The 25,632-nt window shown below is 42.4% G+C and overlaps 1 protein-coding gene across 5 annotated transcripts in view; it reads left to right on the top strand.

The window, feature by feature from the left end:
* LOC119656521 (probable phospholipid-transporting ATPase IF) overlaps window positions 1-14,899 on the top strand; it is a 114,680-nt gene extending 99,781 nt beyond the window's left edge. For 4 of the 5 annotated variants that reach the window (XM_038062868.1, XM_038062867.1, XM_038062866.1 and 1 more), the window contains 6 exons: window positions 5,866-6,010; window positions 6,064-6,488; window positions 6,596-6,670; window positions 6,742-7,555; window positions 7,621-7,947; window positions 14,412-14,899. In XM_038062868.1, coding sequence (XP_037918796.1) covers window positions 5,866-6,010; window positions 6,064-6,488; window positions 6,596-6,670; window positions 6,742-7,555; window positions 7,621-7,947; window positions 14,412-14,673 — 2,048 coding nt within the window. In that variant the 3' untranslated portion in view covers window positions 14,674-14,899. Of the gene's footprint in view, window positions 1-5,865; window positions 6,011-6,063; window positions 6,489-6,595; window positions 6,671-6,741; window positions 7,556-7,620; window positions 7,948-8,012; window positions 8,191-14,411 lie in introns of those variants that run through there. The other variant, XM_038062865.1, reaches the window with a different exon arrangement.
* Window positions 14,900-25,632: the final 10,733 nt, after the last annotated feature.

Below are 25,632 nucleotides of genomic sequence, written 5' to 3'. Positions count from 1 at the left end.
TCCAAGCTTTTGTAGAAAATGCGGAGTTGTAGACCATATAGCGAAGAACAGCGATAAAGACTCGAAAATACCAGACAGAAGACGATAGTCGTATTACCTGGTGGCAATATATGTTAAGAAGGTAATCATCATCATCATCAACGGCGGAACAACCAGTATCTGGTCTAGGCCTGCCTTAATAAGGAACTCCAGACATCCCGATTTTGCGCCGAGGTCCACTAATTCGATATCCCTAAAAGCTGTCTGGCGTCCCGACCTACGCCATCGCTCCATCTTAGGCAGGGTCTGCCTCGTCTTCTTTTACTAACATAGATATTGCCCTTGTAGACTTTCCGGGCTGGATCACCCTCATCCATACGGATTAAGTGACCCGCCCGAAGGTAATACTGGCCCAAACTGTGGTAGACGACAAAGCGGATATCATTCTAATAAGCAACTGATATAATATTCCCAACAATAATGCGTGGACTGATGTCAACACAAAACAAGCTGTAATGTGCACGTACAGAAAGCAAACGTTCCAAGAACCCGGTGAGCGATCAAAAAGTTTTATCTGGGCTAAAATAAAGGACGTTCACTTTTATAGTTTCTTCCCAAGATCTAGTTGGCCAACAGAAGAATTTCAAATAGCACCAGGTAATCTAGTGACAGACGTTCACACTGGAGATCTGGTAATTGTTGGCGGTGATTTCCGCGTATAGGCAACAGAGTTGGGTTACAAGTATACTATCATTAGAGGCTACTGGAAACATTCGCATCTCTGAGGATAGGAATTGTGAATAAGGGTAATAATAATAATAATCGTTGGCGCAACAATCTATGTTGGATCAGGGCCTTGAAGTTTGTTAGAGAACTTCATTCAAGACCGTAACGGTACACTAGGAGGCAATGTGGTCAGCATTGCGCTCGCCCGAGATTATTACCCTGATTTGACTCAGGTACTCATTTACAGCTGAGTCGACTGGTATCCGACGTCAAATCACGATACAAATTCCACTGCCACCAGTGAGATTTGAACCGCGACCTTCCGTACGACAGCCTTGCGCTCTAACCACTCAGCTATCCGGACACTTTAAGGGTAAAGTAGGCATAAATTCGATAATTGACATTGTCTTTGCCAGTTGCTTCCTTCTGCTAAAGATGAGGTGCTGGGTTGATGAAGAATTTACGCTCGTGGCAATGTCCGAAATCACAAAGCACAGAAAGCCCAAAATTTATAAATCCAATGTGGAAGGATAGGTTCTGCGATAACCTACCACATGGTTGACTTCTGAATTCTGTTATCATGATTCAGTCAGTCTATTGTCAATGCCTCATAGCAATGCCGAGAGGAGTACTCATCAGGGGAACCTTGCCTTGTTACTTGTAAAAGAAAGAAATTAAGGTAAGGTACACTGGGCAAAATGTTTGTAAGCTGTTCAACCATTGAGAAGAAGCCTGGATTGCCAGGAGCAGCTTTATACGTTTGAATAATTCTGGTCTAATCAAAAGCTTTAAAAGTTCTCTGCTGAAGGTTCCGCCTTCTCGCCCGCTGAGTAACCAGTTCAGAGAAAATACCTGGTATCACAGAACATGAATTACTCAAAATGGGTGCAAAAAAGCGCCAGGACCTAATGGTATTCGGAAGAAAGTAGTGAAGTTTTGTTATTAAAAGGAAATAAACCATATCATACCACCCAATATGCCTTCTGGAAACGATCGGATAGATTCTAGAAAGACAGCTGAAAGTGAAATAGCTCTATTTAATATGCAGTTTGGATTTAGGAAAGGTCGTTCTACTACCTCACACCTGCGGTAGAAAGTCCTATGCGCTGTATTCGTTAGATCTGATGAATGCCTTCAACTGGCTAAACCGGTCGCCCATCGAAACGTCGCTCAGAATCAGCTAGTTACTCCATCGTCAGCAAGCTTAAGTACGAGAGCGTCTACTACCATGCCTCGGCCGAAGTTTCTCAAGCGTTGTGTCTTACGCTGCCTCTACCAGAAGGAGTGAAAATGGTTGGTTTTGCCGATGAAATTGTCGTAGTCGTTTCGGCAAGGCGCTCTCCCAAGGGCGGAGGGATACATTAGCTAATTCCAATCATTGACACCCATATGTAATAATTGCTATGGTAACTGTTTTACCAGTTAACTCAGTTACCATCTGGCCACGTTGGCTATTGCTAATACGCAAGTTTTGGGGAGACCAAGAGGAAGATGCAGAACATACAATATTCTTTTGTAGTTACTTTACGGCGTGGAGGATCAACAATCTGACTGGTCCCAAACAACACCACCTAAAAAAGTTTGGTATCTCCACACCGACGAGCGATAATCATACAGGAATGATAACAACATGATAACTACCCGGCTCCGGGAAGTAATTTTTAACGACTTTTCCGCGGGGTAATCCATTGACGGGTGCAGGAGTATGGTTTAGTATTTAGACATGAATTTTCAGTCCATTAGCCGTGCACTTTAACAGGTTCGAAGATATGATTGCACATCCATGGCTTAGCCAAAAAGCATGCCTATTGTAAACGCAAATTATAGTTTGAAATGAAAGTATTCACTAACTTTCTTGAGCTGGTTATGTTTTCTTTTTCCCATCTGATCGACGCGTTCTGGTCTCTTTGTTTATCTCAGCTGAATGGTTTCGGCTATTGAATTTAATTTCATCCGAAACTTCCTCGAATGTTTGCATTCTCCTTAAAAATTCTCTAGTCCTACATTATCCTTTAGAGTTACTGCCAGATTTTCTCTGTTATTCATAGATTCTGGTCAGTGGGAGAAAACTAGTTCCGTGTCCTTTAGGCTCTTCGCGTGAACTGTCTAGTTTAACTTCCTAGTAGAAGTTGAGTGAATTTAATTTAGCTTCTCTAGGCTTCCCCCGATCCCTTTCCTTAATGCAAGGGAAGGAATTGTTTTCTAGCATTATCAACGTCAGTTTCGTCCACTTAATGATTTTTTTTTCAAATTTTTGGGGGGACACGACGAAAAGTAGATCTGAAGACGAACACCAACAAAACTTAGATTCCCAATGTGGCTGGTCACCGTACTTCATCTGCTTATATAAATGGACAAAATATCGAGAGCGTCAGACAGTTTGCACATCTGGGCCACATTGTCATTGCCGTGTAGATAGTCGCAAGTCTCTCGTCGCAAGTTGAGGATGAAATTCTTAGTCACTGTAACAATGGGGTAAAAACTGTTCTTTCAGAGGAACTAATCTTGACCATCAATGCATTCAAGCTGGGTAAAGCCGTTGGGCGTACGTGTCTGAACGCGGAGTTGTTCGTCGCAGTTCCCTTTTACAGAGTTGCTACTTCGTTACTCGTTATTCGTTAATCGTGGGAATCCGAGGTCTTTGCCAATGAGAGGAATAAGGAGAACATCGGTAAGATTCCGAAAAACTGCATCCATCTTGAGTGTAATAATGTGAGGTTAGCTCTTTGCTCACGTGAAGATAATCGCTCAACCTTTCTTTTCAGGACCTTGTGGGTCCTGCTAACTATTATCAGAACGACATTCGGGCTACGTTGAGGCAAAAACCTAAAGCGGAATTCGACGAGGGTTGTATTCTGTCGCCGGTACTACTCCTTTCCACAAAGACCCTTTCATTTTTTAGAAGCCATAGCTAAATGTTGTTTCCTTAAATTTGCCCTTGTGGTAGGTATCGCCTGCAATGGAACGATCACTTAGGAATGTATGCATCGTTTATAAATAATTTGATTTGTAGGAATTTTTTTGCATCCGGGTAAGCTTGAGCATTAAGCGTATATCTGATATGTGAAAGTTCGGAACACATGAAGAGAAATGATGTTATCTTCTTTTTTTTTCTCAGCGAAGCCAACCAAAGTGCCAGCGTTGTCCACAAGATCTTCTCCGAATAAAAACGGAACTGAAATATGCCAGGGAAGCTACTGGATGGGGAAATCTCAGTAGCAGTTTCGTGAGAGGTGATTTTAGTGGTAAAAGTCACATACTCTCAGGGGACGTTAACCCTGGGGTTGATCTTTTGAAGATTTCCACCTCTTTAAAAAAATAGAGTTGAAAACATTGAAGGTCACACTATGGGACTTCAGCCCACTAAAACCACCTCTCCTCACCCGCTATATCTCACGGAACTATCTAGAGACACTACATTGTGGGGCGGGTTAAAGCCTCACCGGCTTATTCCTATGGTCAAAATTGCTCCCTCGTTGCCGCTTTTTCGTAAGCGCTCTAACCTTCGAACCTCCTCTTGAATACAGCTTGTGGTGCCATTGACTGTATTTTACACTTTACACGTCAGGAGAAGTTCAAGCTGTTCTCTCTCATTAGCAAATCTTTGGTACATGAAGAGTATGTGCTTGGGGTCCCCACATTCGAACCATAATCTTCTCCTCAGCCAAAATATCAATGGGCATTTCCGCGACTACGAAAGTTACTTCATCTGACATTTTTAAGAGTATGCTAGCAACTCTTACCGCGCTCAGACGATATACTGAAAATAATATCCTCCTATACGCCTGAATATTAAGGGCCTTTGTCCAAACTGGTGCAACAACCTCTTCGGTGGTTGAGTCCTCCAGTGTTGAACTAGCCTAGCTACAACCTTCCTTACTTTCTCGCCTGGGCAGCTCAAGTGTGCCTTGAAGGTAAATCGTTGATCCAGCATAACGCCGAGGTATTTGATGAAAGACTTGGACTCTGTCCCATGCTGTCCCACATGAAACCTTTCCCTTTTGGGCTAAAGTTTTATTGTTAAGAAATGCCTATAAAGTATAGTATTTGAGGAGCCAACTGTCCCCTTCTAAAGCGTGCTTTCTGAAGACGGGGACAGTTGGTTCCCGAAATACTGTATGAGTGTTTCTTAACAATAAAACTTTAGCCAGCGGAGGAAATAACATACTAACTACAAACTGTTTAATTTTAACCCGCTTGGCTGATGGTTGTTTGCAGTGCGAAGTCTAGCCGGGCTTCCGGCTGATGTGGATTGGATTCTACCTTCAAAATATCTTTGAGGCAGTTAACTTCGTCCTTTCAATGTGCGATCTATTCTGTAAAAGTAGATTTTTTATTATAGTTACCGCCTGCTCTTTGGCTGAGAGCAACCTTAACGTCAAAGTTATCTCGAACGCATTACATCTACTACGAGAAGCTCTGTAGTCAGAAAACTCTTTCTTCCAGTCTACTGCCTACTAGTATCCTGGTCTGGGTGGCGGCTCTTTATGAATAATTATTTCTTAATTGTTCACTATTTGGCTTGATAGCCTTTGTTTTAAAGGAATACTTAGCCAATTCCGCTAGGTTTGTGGAATTGCGACTAGCCTTGCCCGAAGGTGCTGTTTGGCTCAAAGGAACTTCTTTGCTCAACGTCGCTGTTTTGCTTAGAGCAGATGTTTTCCTGTGGGTAAAATCAACAGTGCTGACAGCAAGGGCCTGCGTTGGTAGGTTCACTGAGGTCCTGGTCCCGACGGTATTGGTTTTCAATTGAGTATGCGAAGAAACTAAGCCTAGCCATCAGTGAACTTAGGGCTGTCCTTTCACTGAGGTTTGCATCGCTATGAACGAAGTATATTTTTAATTTTTTGAGTTTTTTCTTGGTAATGTTTGAAATTTCATTACAAGTTTCCATGATCTCGTGAAAGCAACGTGGTTTCGGTAAATGCAATGCTAGTTGTTAATGGGGTCCGTCTGGTGTATAGGATTCACAGATCGCGTCACATCTTGATCCCTGTGACTGCTCAGTCCTTGGTACCTTGGCTTAAATTTTAATGCCGCTTATCCATCAACTGTGGGACTACTAGTTCGAATTAGATGTTTGCATAGTTCATCATCCCCTCCAGTCGAGTTCAATTCAAAACATGCTTTTCCAACCAAATTTCGTCTTCATACTTCCAGCTCTGGTTAGACGGTCGGCATCTCTGAGAAGAAATCCTTCAGTTAGATCCAGAGAATCATACGCAATGCCATCATTTATCGGAGGCCCCATCTATACTGCGAAGGTCGATGATCGCCAGATAACTGAATTAAAAGCGCTTTTGGAGTAAGTACGCAATTTTCAAATACCTTTACTAGAATACTGAATTTCATAATTAGCAAATTAGATTACCAAGCCTCCAGTCCGGACGAGAAGGCTCTGGTGGAAGCATGCGCAAACCTTGGAATCTACTTCGTTGGCGAGGAGAATGACATCCTAACATTGAACATTGCAAGTTCAAGTGGTACAGTACAATTTGGCCAGTATGGACCGGTTAACCAGATGTTCTACAAGAGGCTTCACGTGTTGGAATTCAACTCGGATCGGAAGCGTATGAGTGTCATATTGCAGGATCAGAAAGGAGAGGTGTGGGTCTACACAAAGGGCGCTGAAAGCTATGTGTTCCCATTGTGCGATCGCAAATCAGAGGCGCTTATAAATGAAACAAACAAACATTTGACGGACTTTTCCAGACAAGGTCTCCGAACGTTGGCGATTGCTAGGCGGAAAATGTCAACGGATGAGTACAAAGAGATTTTTAATGGTGAGGAATAAAAATTTTTCATTGCATTTATTTTCATTAAAAGCAAGTCCTTACCCCAATTGAAGCGTTTTGTTTTACAATTTAACTAACCCAGCTCCGAATTCCAGAACTTGTTAAGGCAAACAGTGCACTCGTCGACCGACAAAAGCTTTTAGATGCAGTTTACGTGAAAATTGAAAGAGGTAATTGCCCACTTGTTAGTTTCATTGTAATGCCAATTAAAACTTCGCCATCGTCCTTGTTCCGATTGCAGATCTCGAACTCCTCGGCGCCACTGCGGTGGAAGATGCCTTGCAGGATAACGTGCGAGAAACTCTAATAGCCCTACAAGAAGCGGGAATAAAAGTGTGGGTGCTGACAGGCGATAAGGTTGAGACCGCTCATAACATTGCTTTGTCCTGTGGACACATTCCCGAGGACAGTGAAACCTATTTTATCACCGAATGTCGTGATGGTGCAGCACTTTGGGAGCATCTCCGTGTGCTTGATGGCGAGATAAAAAGAAGACCAAACGAGAAATGTTCGCTACTAATTGACGGGAAAAGTCTAGGATATGCTCTTTCGGATCATCCGGATAAATTCCGTGAAGTATCGGTGAAATGCAAAGCGGTTTTGTGTTGTAGGCTGAGCCCCTTGCAAAAGTCACAAGTTGTGAAATTGGTTAAGAAGAGTAAAGACAACTATATAACAGCAGCCATTGGGGACGGAGCGAACGATGTTTCAATGATTCAGGAAGCACATGTGGGGCTGGGCATAGTTGGGAAGGAAGGTCGGCAGGCCGCTCGCTGCGCCGATTATGCCTTCGCGACTTTCTGCATGCTTCAGCGGTTACTACTTGTTCACGGGCATTACTACAGCCGACGGCTGTCCATTTTGGTGCTCTATTTCTTCTACAAAAATGGCGTGTTTATGGGGATTCAATTCTTTTTCCAATTCAACAATTTGTTCTCGGCCACATCGATATATGACTCATTGTTTTTAACACTGTATAATGTGATATACACGGCAGTGCCGATCCTTGTTTTATCGCTGACTGAAAAACCGTACAAAGAAAACATTTTGATGATGTGAGTTCAATCTACCCTCAATGGCTATATGCGGCTCTCTTCAATTATATCTTTCCATTTTGCAGGAATCCGAAGCTATACAAGAAGAACATTTACAATCATCGCTTACACTGGAAATTCTTCATAGGTTGGATGCTGCTGGCTGTCTATCACTCGATAATCCTGTATGTGTTCGCATACTATATCTGGAGTCGGAATAACGCCATTCTTACTACCCCGCACACAGTCAGCTTCACCTGTTTCGGAACCTTCATCGTGCACAATGTTGTTATCCTGGTGAATATGAAACTTTGGTTGGAAGCTATCTACCAGAGCTACATATTTATCGCGACAATATGGCTTTCGATCCTGGCGTTCATCATATCGACTATGATTTACAATATTATAGTGATGTAAGTATTTGTCTGGTGACTTTATCTGTTTCCTTATAGAAGAAGATGTATTGTCCTTTTGATAGGCTGGACATTTTGAAAGTGGTGCCCGAAGAGTACCAATGCTTTCATTCCTTGAGATCGTACAGTTTGTTCACAATATGCGTTATAGCGGTGACGGGTGCTTTGATGGCTGATATAGTTTACAATGCGTCCAAGGAATTGTCGCGCACGTCTATGGGTGAATGAAATTCTTTGCATTTTTGGTCATTTGATCTCTTTTAGTTGTTGTTCGTTGTCGTAATGTTTGATTTAAGTAATTGCTTGCCGCTTCAGATAAATTTTTTATAATCATATTTGTATGTACGGTGCGATGGCTGAGTTAATTAATCATTGACCTCTCGATCTTGTTACTCGGGGTTCGAACCCTGGTTTGTTGTGGATGTTTGTCTTCATTTTTGTAATGATAATGAAATTGAAACACAGAGTTATTGAAATAGGAAAAAACACGAAAAAAAGGTAATACATCGGTGCCCTCCATTGTTCGTATATGCTCCATCTCAGCCTGGTGAACACACCCCCTAAAGTCCATCTCCGGTCTTTCCAGTCTCGGCCGGGATCTCTATTTGGGTATCACTGCGCGGGGTAGGTTTACTATAGGCCTTCCTGCTTTTGCTTCTTTCAGCTCTACACGGCTACACGGCTCTGACCCGGGCATCTCCGCAACTATAATCTCTGGGCTCATGTTCATTCCCTGTCTCGATCGTCGATCCCGGGCAGTGAAATATGATATAATCTAGATACCCTGGTTGTCGCGATAACTACAACTATTTTGGGAATCGTTTAATCTAAAGCAGTAGATATTGCCTGTAGAAAGCATTGTGTTCCGTGCGGTGCTCGTGATTCTGCTCAACCTATTTCTTAATGCTAGAAATGAGTTTATCCTTTCATCGACCCTTTGCGGACTCGTTTTATCAACGTTTACACCGATCATGTGACTTTATTGTCGGCGCATTCTTGCGTCCTGAGCAATCCATGTATTTTGCACGATACAGCACACATACTTCTTGCTCAAGAATATCGACTGGAATTGTTCTTGCTACCCAGAGTCATCACATGGTATAGCTAACTCACTTGCTTCCATTTCTCAGAGCTTGCTACTGTCTTTGCTCACATGGGCGACGCGTACTAACGAGTAAATCTCACTAGTCCAGGTTAGAGATGATCATGCCTGGATAGTCTTCCACTTTCTACTGCGATTCGTTATCATTTCTGGTTATTCACCGGCTAAGGCCAGCCTGCCCTGCTGCAGTCGGAACTTCACCGTTTTCACAGTCTCTGCCGCATTGACCTCCACATTTTCAGGATGTTTCACCGTAACAATCACAACTAAGTTATCCGCAAACTCAATCGAAGCCCACGGATACCTTTTTCAGCCAAGAACCTTTAATTTTGTTTCAGTTTGCGAAGTTATGTATAGTTTGGTAGAAATGCTGCTATTATCAACAAAGTTATTGTAGGTCAAATTTGTCGTAAATTTGCTACAATCATAGGTTGCAGCTGTAGCTGTATACTTAGAATGTCAGCGTTACATTAAAGAAAAGAGTCTAACTTACTTAACACATTTATACCATGAGCCTTTTCAAATGGAATATTGGGGTCCAAATATTCTTGATACATAGAGAAACCAGGAAGCCTTTCCTGAAGCGCCGAGTCTTCGGTGTTTATGGATTGATGGGTGATTCATTGTACGCGTATTTGTCTTCTTTTATGGGACGGAAGGAGTGGGAGAGATTCAAACGCCAGTGTGAACCATCCCCAACTTCTTCCTGCCCCAGAAAATCGGCATTAGGTATTACATCAACGAAAGGAGTTAGCTAACTTAACTTAGGTTTACTTTTCTTGACATTTTCTCTTTTTCATAGTTTACCTCGGATAGGTCCGATCATCAAATCCATCGCATCTTAATTTTCCTGAAGTGTTAGCATTACCCACACAAATTTTTTGCAACATTTTACCTGAATATCGGACATTTTAAGTGTACTTGTGCTGACTCCTCTGGGATTTCATCAAGTTTGGAGAATCGAGTGAAGTGCCAAATTTAAACCTGTAGAAGCACTGATAGTAGCCGCCGTGCCACATAAAAATCGTGAAGCCACTCCACGAAGGCGGGCATTAACCTATGTGTCAAATGACTTTTTTTTAGTAATCCCATCACTGTTGCCATCTACTTATAGATTTCCCTCTTGCGGCTTTTTTGTCTATGATAAAGGAGGTGTACTCTTCTATTGCAACTAAGGAGTATGACACTGGAGTTGTATAACGCAACACCATGCTTGAGCCTATAAGGAGCTCTGCCCGCAATGGGGGCATAACAACAACTACCATGATACTCCCACAGGGGGTCCAAATGCAAATAACCGGGCCGAGAACATATCCGCCAGGATTCTCCTGGAACAAATGTTTTCAAAGGACTCCTGTTCCCATGGTACCAGACAACTTCCGGTTAGATAAGAGATAGGAAAATCTACATACTTCAGATAACTTTCTTGTAGACTCGGGTCTGATGGCGCTCCTCGAGGGGCGGGGTTTGGAAGTGATGATATGGCTCTAATGCAGGCGTAATTTCTTTTACGACCCTTGTTGATGAAAACCACTTCTGCCTTTTCCCACACAAGTGCCAGTTAAGCGTTCTCTAACCAAGCCTCAATGAAACTGATAGCTTCGCATAAGCACAACGGTTGACCATATTCAGTGCTATTTCGTCGGCATAATCCGCCACCGTGCCCTCCTTCGGAACTGAAAGATTAAGTATATTACTGTACATATTCCAAAGTAGCCAGCGTAGCATTGAGTCCCGTGGGGACAACGTACTCCTTGCGTCCATCATCGATGCCATACTACAGTTTCTAATCTTACAATTGTCGTCTATTATTAACGAGATAAGTAGAAACGTCGATAGTCATCAGGGAGGCTTCAATTTACCGAATCGAATCCATTCACGTCCAGGGACACCACTGGTACTACTTTCCGTGGGTTACATTTTTGGTCAAACCAAGTACCAATGGTTGATATAGCTTTATGAAATCCATGCTATCGGCTCCAAAGTTTCCTTAAATCTCTCCAATTAGAAGCAGTCTACTGTAGATTTCCCCCTCTATGAGGGAGGTTTACTAGCCTTATGGTAAGTAGTAGTAGCACCATCTACCGCTTACATGACATAGAAAACGCCTGCTTGGGTAGGCACGCCTTGAACTGCTTGGTAAAATATGTCTGGTCTGGACTTTACAACGAGTTGAAAGGACCCATTCCGCATTTCTTTCAGAAGTGGACTATCGACACCTATCGCCTTTCAGGTTTCTATCAGCTCCTCTCTTGGTGCTAAGGAAACTAACGTCGCATTTTGTGCTGGGCAAAAGTTTCTGAATAATTTTCAATAAAAGAATAGGGTACGTGATCTTTGTAGGTGGATGGTACCTCATTTGTCTTATAACGAACATATGGGCGTTCTCCCTGAGTTAACGTTCGGCGAATTGCCTAAATCACTCTCTCTTGCTTTGATAGACAGCTAGTTTTAGGTTTCACTGTTCCATCAATAGTTCGTTCTTCTATTAGGAAATGTGCATCCTCTATCCATGGAGGTGCTTCCGTTATTAGGCTGTTCTAACCACATTTCCATGCTTCCATGCAATCGCTTTTGCAGAGCAGCTTGATTTTCTTCCTGTTTTTGGTTTTGGGCGTGTGGAGCTTCTTAGTTCAACAGTAACTAAAGTTCTCGTTACCTTACCATGACATATTATGCGTCAGCGCGAGGCTGACAAAGCTCAGATTTACAATTGAATCAATCCTACCCTTCCCCGCGCTCTTTCACTTTGGTTGGTCAATACGATATCTATGTTAACTACAAGGTCCACGCATTTAAATCATCTGAAATCACCTTAGGACTTCGTTTCCTTGCGTCGGGAATAAGGTTTTTTTATCATAATACCTCTTTAAATTCATACAATCTGACAATGAGTGGGATGCAGCAGCTAGGTATATTGAATGATTTGCCGCATGCCTATGTCATCATTCCATCAGTTTCATCTGTGACCCATACAGCTACGTCAAGGGTTTCGTTAGGCTCACTTATGATGACAATTTCCATTTCAGAGTTATAAGTGGTCTGCACAAGTAAATCCTGAGCAACTCTGCAACGATCAACAGCTGGTAGTTCTCTTATGGCCATTTGAGTTCCTCCACAAGCATTTCTTAAATTCACATTGTTTTCGTAAAAGTACTGAAAAAATCTCCTCGATCTGATCTGGTAATGAAAGCGAACAGTTTCTCCCGCATTCGCTTTTGTTAGTTCAAACATATGAACCTCTTTCTTGGTGCTTTAGGTTTTGCCAATATTTCCGCCAAGGTTTCTTAGGTCGGGGGTAACTTTGCGTACGACAAATTGCCATGGCTGAAGCTTTTGGGCGAATTCGCACCTTTGCTTTCTTCGACTTCATTTCCCTTCGGTTTCGCTTCGCTAGCCAAATGTCTCAGTTGCGGCTCATGCTTTCCCTGTTTCGAATTATTTTTTGGAACAGCCAGAAAGCCGTCTTTCCTTTGAGGCGCCTGCTAATTTCCTAGACTCTCTTCCTTGTAAGTCGATGACAGCCCGGTTTGGTGTTACGTGGCTCTTCTGTGACACTGCTGGGCCAGCATTTTTCGGTTTTGCCATGGGATCTCTTTCTCCCCCCTGCGATCTGTTATAGAGAACTCTAGTGGCACTCACCTGTTTTTGATAGTTTGATGCATGCTTTTTTTTTTGAGGAGGTGGAAATCTTCAAAAGACTCTGGCCTGGGCACGCCAGAGTGTGGGATTTTTACCCACTAAAACCACCCCCGACTCCCTCCTACCCCGTGGGACCACCTTTAGGTATTACATCACGGGGCGGAGTTAGCTTACTTTAGCTAGGTCTCCTTCCGTCTACCCGCGGGGTTCGTAACCGCGTCTTCCTCACTTCTTCTGTTTTTCGCAGTTTTTCCAGGATTACAGCGATCATGGAATTGATTGCATCCCAGTCTTCCTGACAGGCTACCATTCTTCGGACAAAATTTTCCGGTGATAGCACTTCACCTAGAGTTTCCTCCAGGTTCCTCCTTTCTTCCACGAACCTAGGACACTGGAAGAAAATGTGCGCCGGGTCCTCTGGGACCCCGCAGTTTGGGCAATTAGGCGAGGTGTCCAATTTAAACCTGTACAGGTATTGACGGTATCCTCCATGGCCGGTGAGAAACTGGGTGAGATTATAATTGATCTCCCCATGCTTTCTCTCCAGCCACTCCCCGATGGAAGGGATCAACATGTAAGTCCAACGACCCTTTTCTGACTGGTTCCATCGCTGTTGCCACCTGCTTATGGATCTCTCCCTTTCGGCTTTTTTCACCTGAGATAAGGGAGAGATGGACCTGGTGTTATAAATTTTCATCATTTCGGTTGCCAGGATGTCGATCGGCATCATTCCAGTTTGATGCATGCTGTGCTCGTCCTTGATAAACTTAGAAAGCTAAACTATTTAGGTTTCCGGCTGTATGAAGAATAGTTTTCCCGGGTCAGGGATTTGCTCATTTGGGGTGACTTCTTTTGCATACTTCGTTAACATTTATTGAGCTTCCTTGATCTTTTTATTTTACAGTCTTTGGCAATGAAAGAGATCTTAAAACTGATGAGCTTTTCTTGAATGGGCAGATTTTCGGGTCCTGAACTATCTCTTGCACAGATGCGGTGGATGTTGAAAACGTCTTGGTCGCCCGGGGATCACCTTTCAATCCATCATTATTCCCTTTTGTTGTCGGTGCTCTTGATTGAGCCATGTTTTGTTTGCACTGTCTCTCTTCCCGTCTGTCTCTCTGTCACATGGGTTTTTCTCAGAAACAGTTGCACCATTAGGTCGGAATTTGATAAAAAGGTTGGAACAGTGAACTCCATGCACGGATGAATTACATTTTTCAACGGTGGGTTTGGGAGGACGATGGCAGTTCCTAAAAACGAAATACAGAGGAGCAATTTTTTTTTACTGAATTTGTGCATGTTGGGTATCAGAATTTTTCCGAAGCAAGTACTACCATTTGGGTTAGGAAATGGTTACTGAAATTAATGGGCCTTTCTCACATTTATCTATATCTGCGTAAATAAAATTGATATTTTGTGAACTTACTGTACCCTAGATTCATAAAGTGTGATAACATTGCTTTGATGGGGAGCATCATACTGGAAAATTTGGTGGAAAGCCTTCCATTATTAACAAAATGACAATAGGGTAAAGTTGTGTCTTATGCCTGAAGTGAGAAGTATTTCTACAGGTAGACACTATCAATTTTTTTTGTTTTGTTGTTGTTGAATTTAATTGTTGTTTTATTGTTCGTTTCTTGCCATTTTGCCTGCATTTGCATGCGTTTTAATATTGCAAAGTTGCGTCCTTATAAAGATACTCAAAATATTCTATTTTCAGACCTTACGATAGCGAAATGTACTGGGTGTACATTGTCCTTTTGTCGTCGATAACAGTTTGGCTGCTTTCACTGTGTTCAATTATCACCTGCCTCGTTCCTGATTTTCTTATAATTGTGTGTAATCGAGCGTTTCGATTTCATGTAAGAATCTTTCCGGGGAGAGAGTCACGAGGAAAAAGTGTTGAGTTCAAAGCACCAATGATCAATCACGATAATTCGGACGCTGTAAATGGAAACTACATCCAGTCCACATCGTTATAGCCGTTATTATGATTCGTCATTTGGATCCACAATTGATGTTAGTTTTGAATTAAGTGTGAAAAATTTTATTTAATTAGATTTAATTAAAAGTAATGTAGTTTAAGCAATGTGTGTGTGAGAATTTTTGCGATGTAAATGGTTCGATATAGCTTTATTTTGTGTCAATTTGTATTTTGTACAGTTTACATAAAGCGGTAAAATTGTAAATAAAGTATTATGATATGAAGGGTCTTTATTTTAATCCTCCCAACTTTCTATTTTTCCCTGATGGAATATAATCGAAACAGCTAGGTCCGTTGATCTGAAACCCGCCAAAAGCAAAAACTGCCTTACCTTTAAGATACTTGTGATTTAACAAAAAGTATTGTAGACTTTGGGACCACGCAAAAAAAAAATCACAATGTTTCACTTGCATACTCTGATTCTTACGTTCCTATAGCCTATGAGACAAATCCTGACCATAAATCATCTGTTAGTCAATGCACCGCAATATTAGGTAAATATTGTATGGTGGAAAGAAGCTGTTTCGTCTAATTATAGTGACCATTGGAGTTACATATCGTCTGAAATAAGTGGAATCAAATGAAGGTAAAGCCGCCTCTTGGACTCTCCATTACAAGAAGCCAACATATTTGTGAACAAGCAATACTACTCCCGTGGATACCGTTACAAAATGAAATTGGTAGGCTACCGACACCCCTATATTCTGTAACATCGTCACCGGTGCAACAGCCAGTTTCGGTCTAGGATTGACTTGATAACGACCTCCAAACATTCCGATACCGAGGTCTACCAATTCGATATGCCGTCGCTCTTTCTGAAGCAGGATTTTCCACGCTTTTTTCTTTTTCTTTATTCTTTGTCCAGTTCACAAGGGGGCGGGTCGTCGTGATCAGTTGCACCATTTTATTTTATCAAAGACCCGATCGAGCGTATCAAGCCATCATCGAAGACGCCTCTCTCGCAGTTTTTCCACGATCGGTTCAACCCCATATCAATCACGCATATCTTCATTTTGGATCTGATCATATCGTGCCACACCACTAGTTCAACACATCTTCGTTTCCATCACAGCAAGACGCCGTTTATTGTCTTTTATAGTCGGTCAACATCCAGAACCATAGAGGGAAGCCGGACGAACCGGACAACGTTGCGGTAAATTTTTGATTTGAGATATTCGTTGATACGTCGATCACAAAGAACACCAGTTGTGGAACGCCAACTTATCCAGGTTGCATTAATGCATGAAACAATTTCAAAACGTAGTTCTTCATTGCCTGATAGCGTTGACCCGAGATATTTAAATCGTTCAGTAATAGTGCCTTTTTTATGGGGACCCGTTGGGAAAAAATCAGTTTTATTCAAATTCAATCTGAGAGAGTGTTGCACTCCATTTTTCGACAAGTTACTCGATATCATTTTTGCTTGAGATGCCACGAAAACATCATGTGCATAAGGCAGTGTAAAGGGCGTTGAACGTTGGATGTCTCGTGTCACAGTGTCGACAACAAGAGCAAAGAGGAGATAGGAGACATCAACCAATTTTGATATACCTTCACTTTTCGGATCCTGGTAGAGCAATTGAACCAAACGCACAGGTTCGTCTGGCACTAAATGTTGCCGTAGAGCATATCAAATGAATTCGTTTGGCACGTGGTCAAACGCTTTCTCTAGATCCAGAAATGCAATATTAAGAGGGCGATGCTTCTCACGGTGTTTCTCCATGAGTAACCGCGCAGCGTGTATTGCGTCAGTAGTTCCGCAGTTCTTGATCCGGCTTGATTCACGGTTATTTCAACCATTTCGTGAATACGGCTGTCAAGCATGCGTTCAAAAATCTGCATGGTATGGGAAAGTAAGGGGCTGGGATCGTAATTTGAACATTCTGCTGGACTACCTTTCTTTTTCCATATTGGAATAGTGGTACTTTCCTGCCAGTCAGATGGTGTTCTTTCTTCCTTAATAACCCGATTAAAGAATTCACTAAGCCACAGCGTTGGGTCCCGGCTATTCGCTTTTCAGAGCTCAGGTGCGATATCGTCAGATCCTGTTGCTTTCCCCCCATTTCATTCGTATTATTGCCTCCTCGCTCCTCGACTTCAGTTGCACTGACAGTGAGTGAGTCCTTTACGTGGGTGGGGTTTACGTGGGTATCTGTCGGGGAGACTTAATCCCACGGTCTTCTTAAGACACGGATTGATTTTGTGACCACAATCAGAGCTCCGCTGAGACAAGCAACAACGGTACCAGTCTATGCCAAGTGCATGGTTTAGCATTCATACTGGTGGATGCAATACCTACCTAAATCTCTACCGAACTAAGGGGTATGGCACCCGTGTTGAAACGCAACACCACGCCGAGGGCCGAAGGTCTCCTCTCGCTTGAGTATATCCAACAACCCCCATGAAGCTCCCACTAGAGGGCCAACGGCAAACAACTGAGCTGTACTCACATACGACGGGAGTTCACCCGAAGTATGAGAGTCCAGGGGCTATCCCGGTTCCCATGGTACCAGTATTCCCCTGGTGAGGTTTCGTGACTAAATTGCCCCTTCAGATGAGTCCCCGTGCAGACTCGGGTCTGATCGCCCTGATTATGCCTTTGAAGCATTCGCCTACTGCATCACAGCCGGCAAGTCAAAGTGAGTACAACGTCTCTCGGTGCCACCACTATGGAGGTTCTCCTCGGCCACTCGGTTTTGGTTTGGTCGACAGGGTTGCCGCCCCGTTTTCCTCATCGCCACCTCTGAGCACCAGTTTCGCTGACAGATGTAATGGCTCCAAATGTCGGCAATGCCTGTGCAAGTGGAGGATGAACAAATTCTTCAGTTGAAATCTGCTCGAAATATTCGCGCCATCTATTCGTTGCGGTTCGTCGGTTGGTAAGAAAAGTACTGTTCATGCCATTATCGCAACAGAATTGTTCGATATCCTGTGTGGGTTATTGTCGGCTTTTGGCAAATCGATATAGAACTCTCTCCCCATCCCAAGTGTCCATTTTATGTTAAAAGATTGCTCGGGTAACACCAATCGCTTTCTTTGCTTCCCGGTTGGCATTCTTGTAGATTTACCAATTGACCCGCGTTTTATCGTTGAGAAACTTATGATAGAGGCGTTTCCTTTCAAAGACCTTTATTTCAGCCAAGTATCTCAGTTGATGAGCCGCTTACCTAGTTTGGTGACCCCGAGAGTGGCAGAGGCTCCTTTTTGAATCGTGTCTTTAACTTGGTTCCACGATTCTTCGGCATTCGTAATGGTTGGTAATCGCGTAAGTGAGATCATGTCTGCGTTTTTCTCATGAACTCACCACCATTTAATCTGCGGTGGACTAGTGCTTTCCTCACACTGTTTTACCGGTGGCTTGATTTGCAATTGATGCTGAGGTACGATGGTTCCATAGGGAACGGCTTTGCAGTCAGCGACGGTCTCGGCGTCAGATCGACCTGCCTCTGGTGCGTATGCGGTGAAGTAGCGAATAATGTGATCAGCTGATATAATGGTGAGCTTCAACAGCCGGTCATCAAATCGTTAGATTTCTTTAATGGTGTCACCCTCTGAGATGGCAATGCCAAAATCGTATTGAGCGTGGTGGCTATCAACATAGAAAAGTTGATTTTTGGCACCAGGCCATCGGGTATCTTGTAGAGGGCAGATATCAATGCGCCTTTCTCAAAGGGCTCTTGCGAGTTTCTCGGTTTTTTCCAGTTAGGGTACCAATGTTTAGCGTGCAGACACGAATTTTGTTTACCTACGACCCCTTGCTCATTTCTAGACAGGACTGGGGCCCGTCCAGCCGCATCCACCGAGGTGAAGGATTTAGCATTTTTCTGAGACTTAGGGCTCAACACGATCACTTTGTTTCTAATGACATTGGATATATTTTCTTGGTGGGTCTGTCGCGGGACCTTTCACCAATAGAGATCAGGTTGAATTTAGCATAGTGGAATACGTCTAACTATACTTTATTTACCTGTTTTCCTAACCTTAACACTTTATTTTTGTTTGCTAAGAATAGTATAATACAAAGTACGTTGCCTCAAGCCCTCCCACTTTACCACCTTGGGACCAGCATGCAAAGTTGGAGAAATTTATGAAACAACTAACAGAACGATATGAAGCAACGAAGGAGGAAATTACGAGCAGACAGCAGGTTACCGAAGAACAAAATTATTATGATCAGGCAGGAGGTGACTAAAGAGTAGGGGCGAAACAACCAAGAAGCAGTCGTTCATGGAGAGGAGGCCATAAGTGAAGGTTCAAAATGGCAAGAGAGAGCCATGCTATTATAGAAGCTACGAAACATCAGGAAGCAAATCGTGAAGATTGTGAGCGTGCGTGGCAGGGTAGTGCGAAGTCGGAGGAGATGACTATTCGAGAGGTGGAAAGCGTGAAGAGGTGAAAAGCGATCGATAAGAAGAACATGAGATTTTTCAGGTCAGTGGTAGCAACAGTTACATGCTGGAGGGCGGGAAATCTAGCAACACCGTACGGCTTGCTTTGTGACTCCAAGTTATAATATTGATAAGCATAAGACAACAAATCTATTAGGCATTATGTTTAGGATCAGATTGTATAAAATTATGGGAATAACTTGACTTTGCAAAAGAGCGGAAGAGACAAAGACGGAGGGACACGCTGATATATGAGATTGGAATTCAAACGGGATTTTAGCGTTGAGGCAAAGCGAGCACTAAAAAGAAATTGTTCCCTCCAGGTAATAGGAGGCAACCATGATTTGATGAAAGAACCTGTTCTGTTGGTTGTTCCAGAGATTGTAGCACAAGAAGTCGTAAAGTTTACAGCATTAGAAGGGGGAAACATTAAAGTTGCAATCGAAATTAGAAGGGTGGGGTTCAATTGAGTTTACTGTCTATTTCAGTTTTGTCAAATTTATAATCGAATCCGAAAGCGTTCAATTCAGAGCAGTCCATAATATTATAACAAAAATCGAAATGATTACATCTGAAAAGGTATAGAGCTTGGGCACATATATATACATTCAAATTATTACAACGGGCGTCCAGAAAGCATGAAAGTGGTACTCTATTTAGGCAAGATATTTTTGGGTTGTCTGCAGGCAGGGGTTCACCTTTCTCTGTTGTGACTCATTGGAATGAAACCCTTCGGCTTTTGAAAACGGTGTTCACCCAAGCAAGTTTGCGGATGCGAATCGGTTGATTACAAATCTGTAGATGATCTATATTTTGCCCCCCAAAATGAACTCACAATAGACGTCAGGGAAACTAGACTGGAATTTGGTGTTCTGATGTCTACTAATGGCAAATAATTTTTTTGTTGTCCATTGAAAGGAAGAAAGCCAAGCGTTAATAGGGCTTTTAATGGAACACTGTTTTTCAAACAACTGCGGTGTGAAAATTGGGGTGGTCATCCCGGTAATATGTAGTCAATTGAAGAATTTTATTTCATGTCCAGCTGCGCGTTCTATTTAGACTTCAGACAAAGAGACTTTAGCAAGGGTTTCTTCTCTGGGGGCCGTTTTCAGATTCACAAAAGCTAGGCGAGAGACCATTGTATAGGCTTCCTCCAGTAGTTAAGCCAAAGGGCCTCATATATGCGTGCTTGAATCAATGTCTCTGTCCAAAGAACAAAGAACTAACAACATCGAAAGGCACTGGTCAAACGAAAACAATAAAGATAGGAGACCGCTGAGACGTTGAGAGAGCCGAGAGACCGTTGAAAATTTCTCCTATCTAGGATCGAAAACCACAGCCGATAACAGCTATGTCGATGAAATCCACGCACGATTTTTAGTTGTCAATAGAATCTATTTTAGCTTACAAAAACCCTTTGGCTCGAAACGTCTCACCATAGGGTCAAAGCTCTTACTGTACAAGACTATGATCTTGCCAGTCCTTACGTATTCCTCGGAGATCTGGATTCTTAGCAAGAAAAATTGCAAACTCTTGGCCGTGTTCGAGAGAAGAATCCTCAGAAGAGTTTTTTGTCCCTTACATGAGGATGGGTGGCTCAACAGGTTACGGTGGGCGGGTCACCTAATGCGTATGGATGATAATGATCCAGCCTGGAAAGTCTATAAGGGCAATATACATATGTGGTACAAAAAGAAGGCGAAGCCGACCCTGACTGAGATGGAGTAATGGCGTAGGTCAGGACGCCAGATAACGATGTCAAATTGGTGGACCTCGGCACAAAACCAGGATGTCTGGACTTCCTTATTAGGACAGGTCTAGAACGGTTATCGGTTGTTGCACCGTTGATGATGATGATGATAGAGATATGTTTCCTACCAGTCTCCTAACTTAAGCTTACCAAGGCAATTTTGTGATCTTTCTGGCAAAATGGTCACTATTTAATTTCCGGCGGACACATGTGGTTTCTGTGTTAGCGGTGGAACGTAGCGCAAAACAGTAATCTACAACTGATGTTGAGGTGCGATATTGTCCTCTCTGTTAGACTTAAGAAAGCTCAAAGGGATGTTAATGCTGCAACCATATTGAGTGCGAGTATGGTTGGCCTGTTTTAAGAATTATCACCAGCAGAAAACACCCTTTTTCTGTGCTCTCGACGAACTATTATAGTAACGTGACACTAATAACAGCATCTTAAATTCTTTTCTTTTAACTGGACTGAGTAAGGTATGCACTGATGGCTGCGATCATGAAGTTGATATTATATTATTATTGGAGGGCGCCATGACTAGTTATCGAAGTGAGCTGATCCACAAATAGAGTAAGTGGCTCTATTAGAATTGATTCAGAGGGTCAGGTCACGTCAGGTGATGAGTGGTACAAACTGAAATTAATTTAAGAATCACAGGTTTGATTCTAAAAAAATAAAAACTTCTAGTTTTTCTAGAGACGTTTACCTTTCATATCTTTTTAACTTAAATCTATACACATCTGGGCATTCAAGCGTATTGGATCTAGTGTTACATATGTACGAGATTATAATTGGGATTGTCTTTAAGGGGGTCATCCCGTGTGAAGGCTGTTTTTTTGCCTTTTTTTGAAAAATTATTTTGGAGGACTGGACACAGACAGAAACGTGATTTTTTGTTGTTTATTGGTATCTCTAGTATATGTGATAAGCTTTCAGCTTGATATCCTAGCTAGTTTTCGGAATACGCGTCAATTTATGCACCCATCTCCAAAAAAGGTGTTTTTCTGATGCCACGCTGGAGGGCGCTGTGTTCATCTGAGGAAACTAACTAAACGGCATTTTAATGTGGATAATATTCCACGGCCCGCAAACTAGGATAATTAGAAAATATTAAAAGGTACATTTTTGGTGGGCTTTTAAACTTAATTTTTTGGATTTTGGTGTTTTCTTATGGCTTATGAATAAAAAAAACGACCTGTGTGCAATTATCCTAGTTTGCGGACCGTAGAAATATGAATTAAAGTAGTCGTGAAAATTCCAAAGAATTTGGTTGGATAGATTTTGAGCTATGATGGCAGCCGATTTTCAAGATGCAGTTTCGAGCACAACGCATTTGAAAATTTAAATGTGATTATCAACAGTAAAATTTTAACTCACCATTAATCTGCTATACCTGGCCCATAGAGAGCACCCTCCGTTTCTTCAAAAAAGTCTTGTAAGGCCGATTGTTGCTCTGGTTTCAATTCTGGTTCTTTTTGCGAGGTCTGTCGATCGTCGTTCGGACCGCCAAATTCGCGCTTCATTACGGCGGTCGGCATAAACCTGACATATGTGACCAACTTGACATCCCATTGTCACTAGGCTTTTGAGAATGCCATTGAATCCTTCATTGAAAATAATTACAGCCAGAAAAGTGGCTATTTCTACGACCTTGGCCCCAGAATGAAGGTGTTTAGGAGCGAAAGTCCGGATCAACGCATTTAACGACTCATTGTTATTCTGAGTCTCTGCTCCTAAACATCTGTTCAAGAGATTATCTCGCGACAAATCTTCGTAGATTGGTTTGATGACTGTTTGAACTTCTTCAGTCAAAGGTGCCATCTCTTGGTGGAAACTATCCAGTTCTCCTTTAGCTTCCGCTTTTCGCTATTTGCACCAACTGTCCTCGCCTGCTGGACAATTTTGATGCTGAAGATTTTCGTCTGTAGAACATTTATGGAAGAAAGTTGCCCAAATTTCTTGCTTCATTCCTTCTATCGAATTTGCGTGTCGACGAATAGCTAGCCCAAAAAATGTAGTGAGGTCGTTAATAATCTTATTAGTAAGTTTTCCAGCCCCTTTTCCACCAATGGCTTTGTGTACAATATACAAAACTTGTTGCAATTGGAACATCCATGTTCATGCTTGCTAAAGGTTTCTTTGCTGATGTTGACGCTAAGTCCTTTTTAAGGTTTTGTGTAAACACAAAACCTTATTAAAATTGGTTTACCGTCTGTCTGTCTGTCTGTCTGTCCGTCTGTCTGTCTGTCTTTTTTTTTTTTTTTTTTTTTTTTTTTTTTTTTTTTTTCCGATGGAAGGTGGAAAGCTTCAAAAGCTACCGCAGGCTCCTGCCACACGGTTATGTGGGACTCTTACCCACTAAAACCACCTCCTTCTCCTTCCACTCTCCCCGCGGGACTCCCATTTGGTATTACGTCGCGGGGCTGGATCAGAATTTATTCTGCGCTCATGTCAACATTCGTGTTCCTCTCGGGTTCATTCTTTCGGATGACTTCCTCCTGCCTAAGCTTCTTTCCGATGGCTGTAATCACTTTTTCTACTTCGGTCCATATTCCCTTGGCTTTCACCATAAGCTCCATGATATTTTCAGGTGTAAAGTGCTCCCCGGTTGTAGCTTCTAATGTAGCCCTTTGGGTTTCGAATCTGGGGCAGTGAAAAAAGACGTGTTCTGCGTCCTCTGGAATGTTTACACACTGTGGGCAATATGGCGAATCATCGCGCCCAAATCGGTACAGATATGCTCGATAGCCTCCGTGTCCGCTCAAGAATTGAGTTAGGTCGAAACCTACTTCGCCGTGAGGTCGCTCGATCCATTTCCGGATATCCCATATGATTTTGTGAGTCCAACGGCCTTTTTCTGACTCGTCCCACTTCTCTTGCCATTCCGCGACAGTTTCAGCTCGTGCGAACTGTCGCCGACGGGCAGGAGATTCTCCGGTGAGGTACGTTCGATCGTAAAGTCGTTGTATTTCTTTCGCCAGAATCTCAATCGGGATCATTCCTGCTATCACGCAAGCTGCTTCATTAGAAATTGTTCTGTAAGCGCAACATGTTCGGAGCACACTTATGCGATACGCAGCTCCAATCTTTCTTTTATTTATTATATTTTCCAGTGCATCTGCCCATACTGGGGCTGCATACAGTAGGATCGAACTGACCACCCTTGAAATAAGGAGTCGACGACTCGGCCTTGGGCCACCTATATTTGGTAGCATTCTCGCAACCAGCGCTCCGATGTTATATGCCTTGGTTGCTGCACCCTCCACATGCAATCTGAAATTCAACCTCTGGTCAATCATTACACCTAAGTACTTAAGTGCAGGCTTGGAATAAATTGTTTGCATTCCAACTTTGATCTTCATGGAAGTGCACTTTCTCCGCTTGGTAATAAGTACTACTTCCGTCTTATGCTCTGCGAGCTGTAGACCAGCATTCTCTAACCAGGATTTAATCTCATAGACTGCTTCATTTGCATAGAGCTCGACTTCCTCTGTCTGTCTGTCTGTCTGTCTGTCTGTCTGTCTGTCCGTCACACGCATTTTTCTTGGAAACGGTTACAGCGATTGACACCAAATTTGGTAGAAAGGTGGGAACTGTGAACGCTCACGCATACAGTGAGTTACATCCTTTTACGTTGAATTTAAGGGGGGGTCCCCATACATGCAAAAGAGGGGTGTAATTTTTTTTTTCATCAAATATAGTCATGTGGGGTATCAAATTAAAGGTCTCGGTTAGTACTTTTCGAAAGCAGGCTTAGTTTTGACATTTGTTGGAAAGGTGGGGAGTGCGGGGGGTTGAAAGTGACCATTCCTTTACGGGGGCCATTCTCAGAAACTACCCAACCGAAAAATCTGAAAAAAATCAAGAGGCTGCCACTATATGGTGCCTGGGCTCCGAAATACCTTCCACACTGATATCTGCACAAATAAAGTTAATAATAGTATATTACTATAATTTTTAGTAATTCGCTGCAAAACCCCCCTTAAGTTCATGCTAGGACGACGAAATTTCGCAACAATATAGGGTGTAACATAGAGCATGATGTTACCAAGTTTGGTGGAAATCGCACTATTGCTAACAAAGTTATAATACGTCAAAGTTGTCGCTTCTTTGCAAATTCAAGGCTATAAATGTCAATATCATCCGAAAGTGGATATTCTCACATAATATTGTATATGCATATATTACATGCTACGTACTAAGAAATGCACAAAACCTTTCGTAACTGAAGCGTCCAGCTTCCGGTTTCCCGACTTGTTCTTCTCTGATAAGTATCGATTCCCCTGAAATATTCGTTTTTTAGTGCGAGCATGACGTTGAACGTTAAAGCGATCTCCCTTCGTACGATCCATTTAAAAAAATCACTGAACACACTGAACGCACAATACTTACAACCAAATATAACTGAGTATAGCTTGACAGCCTTTCAGTGCTCAATCTAGACTGGATTATCCTTTTTATTCCAAACAGCAAATAAGTTTAGACAATTGATTGGTTTTCCATCTTTTTATATTTATACCTGTGTTCGAATTTATAAGGCTCAGGTAAAAAATTAACAGGTAAAAAAAAATTCGATGCTCTTTCCCTTCGAGTACTCTAGCCGCGGCTGCAAACGCCTTACCTGTTTAACACTGTAATTTCTGAACAACTCGGAATATCGGAATATTGCCCACATATTCTCCACTATATATATATACAATTCATGCAAAAAAAATCGATTTCTCTAACCCGACACATGAGATGACCCCCTTAAGCCCTGTTGGAAAACAAGCTTCTAACCAAGTAATTTGAAGTTTTGGTAAGTAACGACTAATTTACT

This window comes from Hermetia illucens, chromosome 5 (genome assembly GCF_905115235.1).
Source record: "Hermetia illucens chromosome 5, iHerIll2.2.curated.20191125, whole genome shotgun sequence".
Taxonomy (NCBI): domain Eukaryota; kingdom Metazoa; phylum Arthropoda; class Insecta; order Diptera; family Stratiomyidae; genus Hermetia; species Hermetia illucens.
The sequence above is the reverse complement of the archived record's forward strand: the minus strand, read 5'-3'. Positions and strand labels throughout refer to the sequence as shown.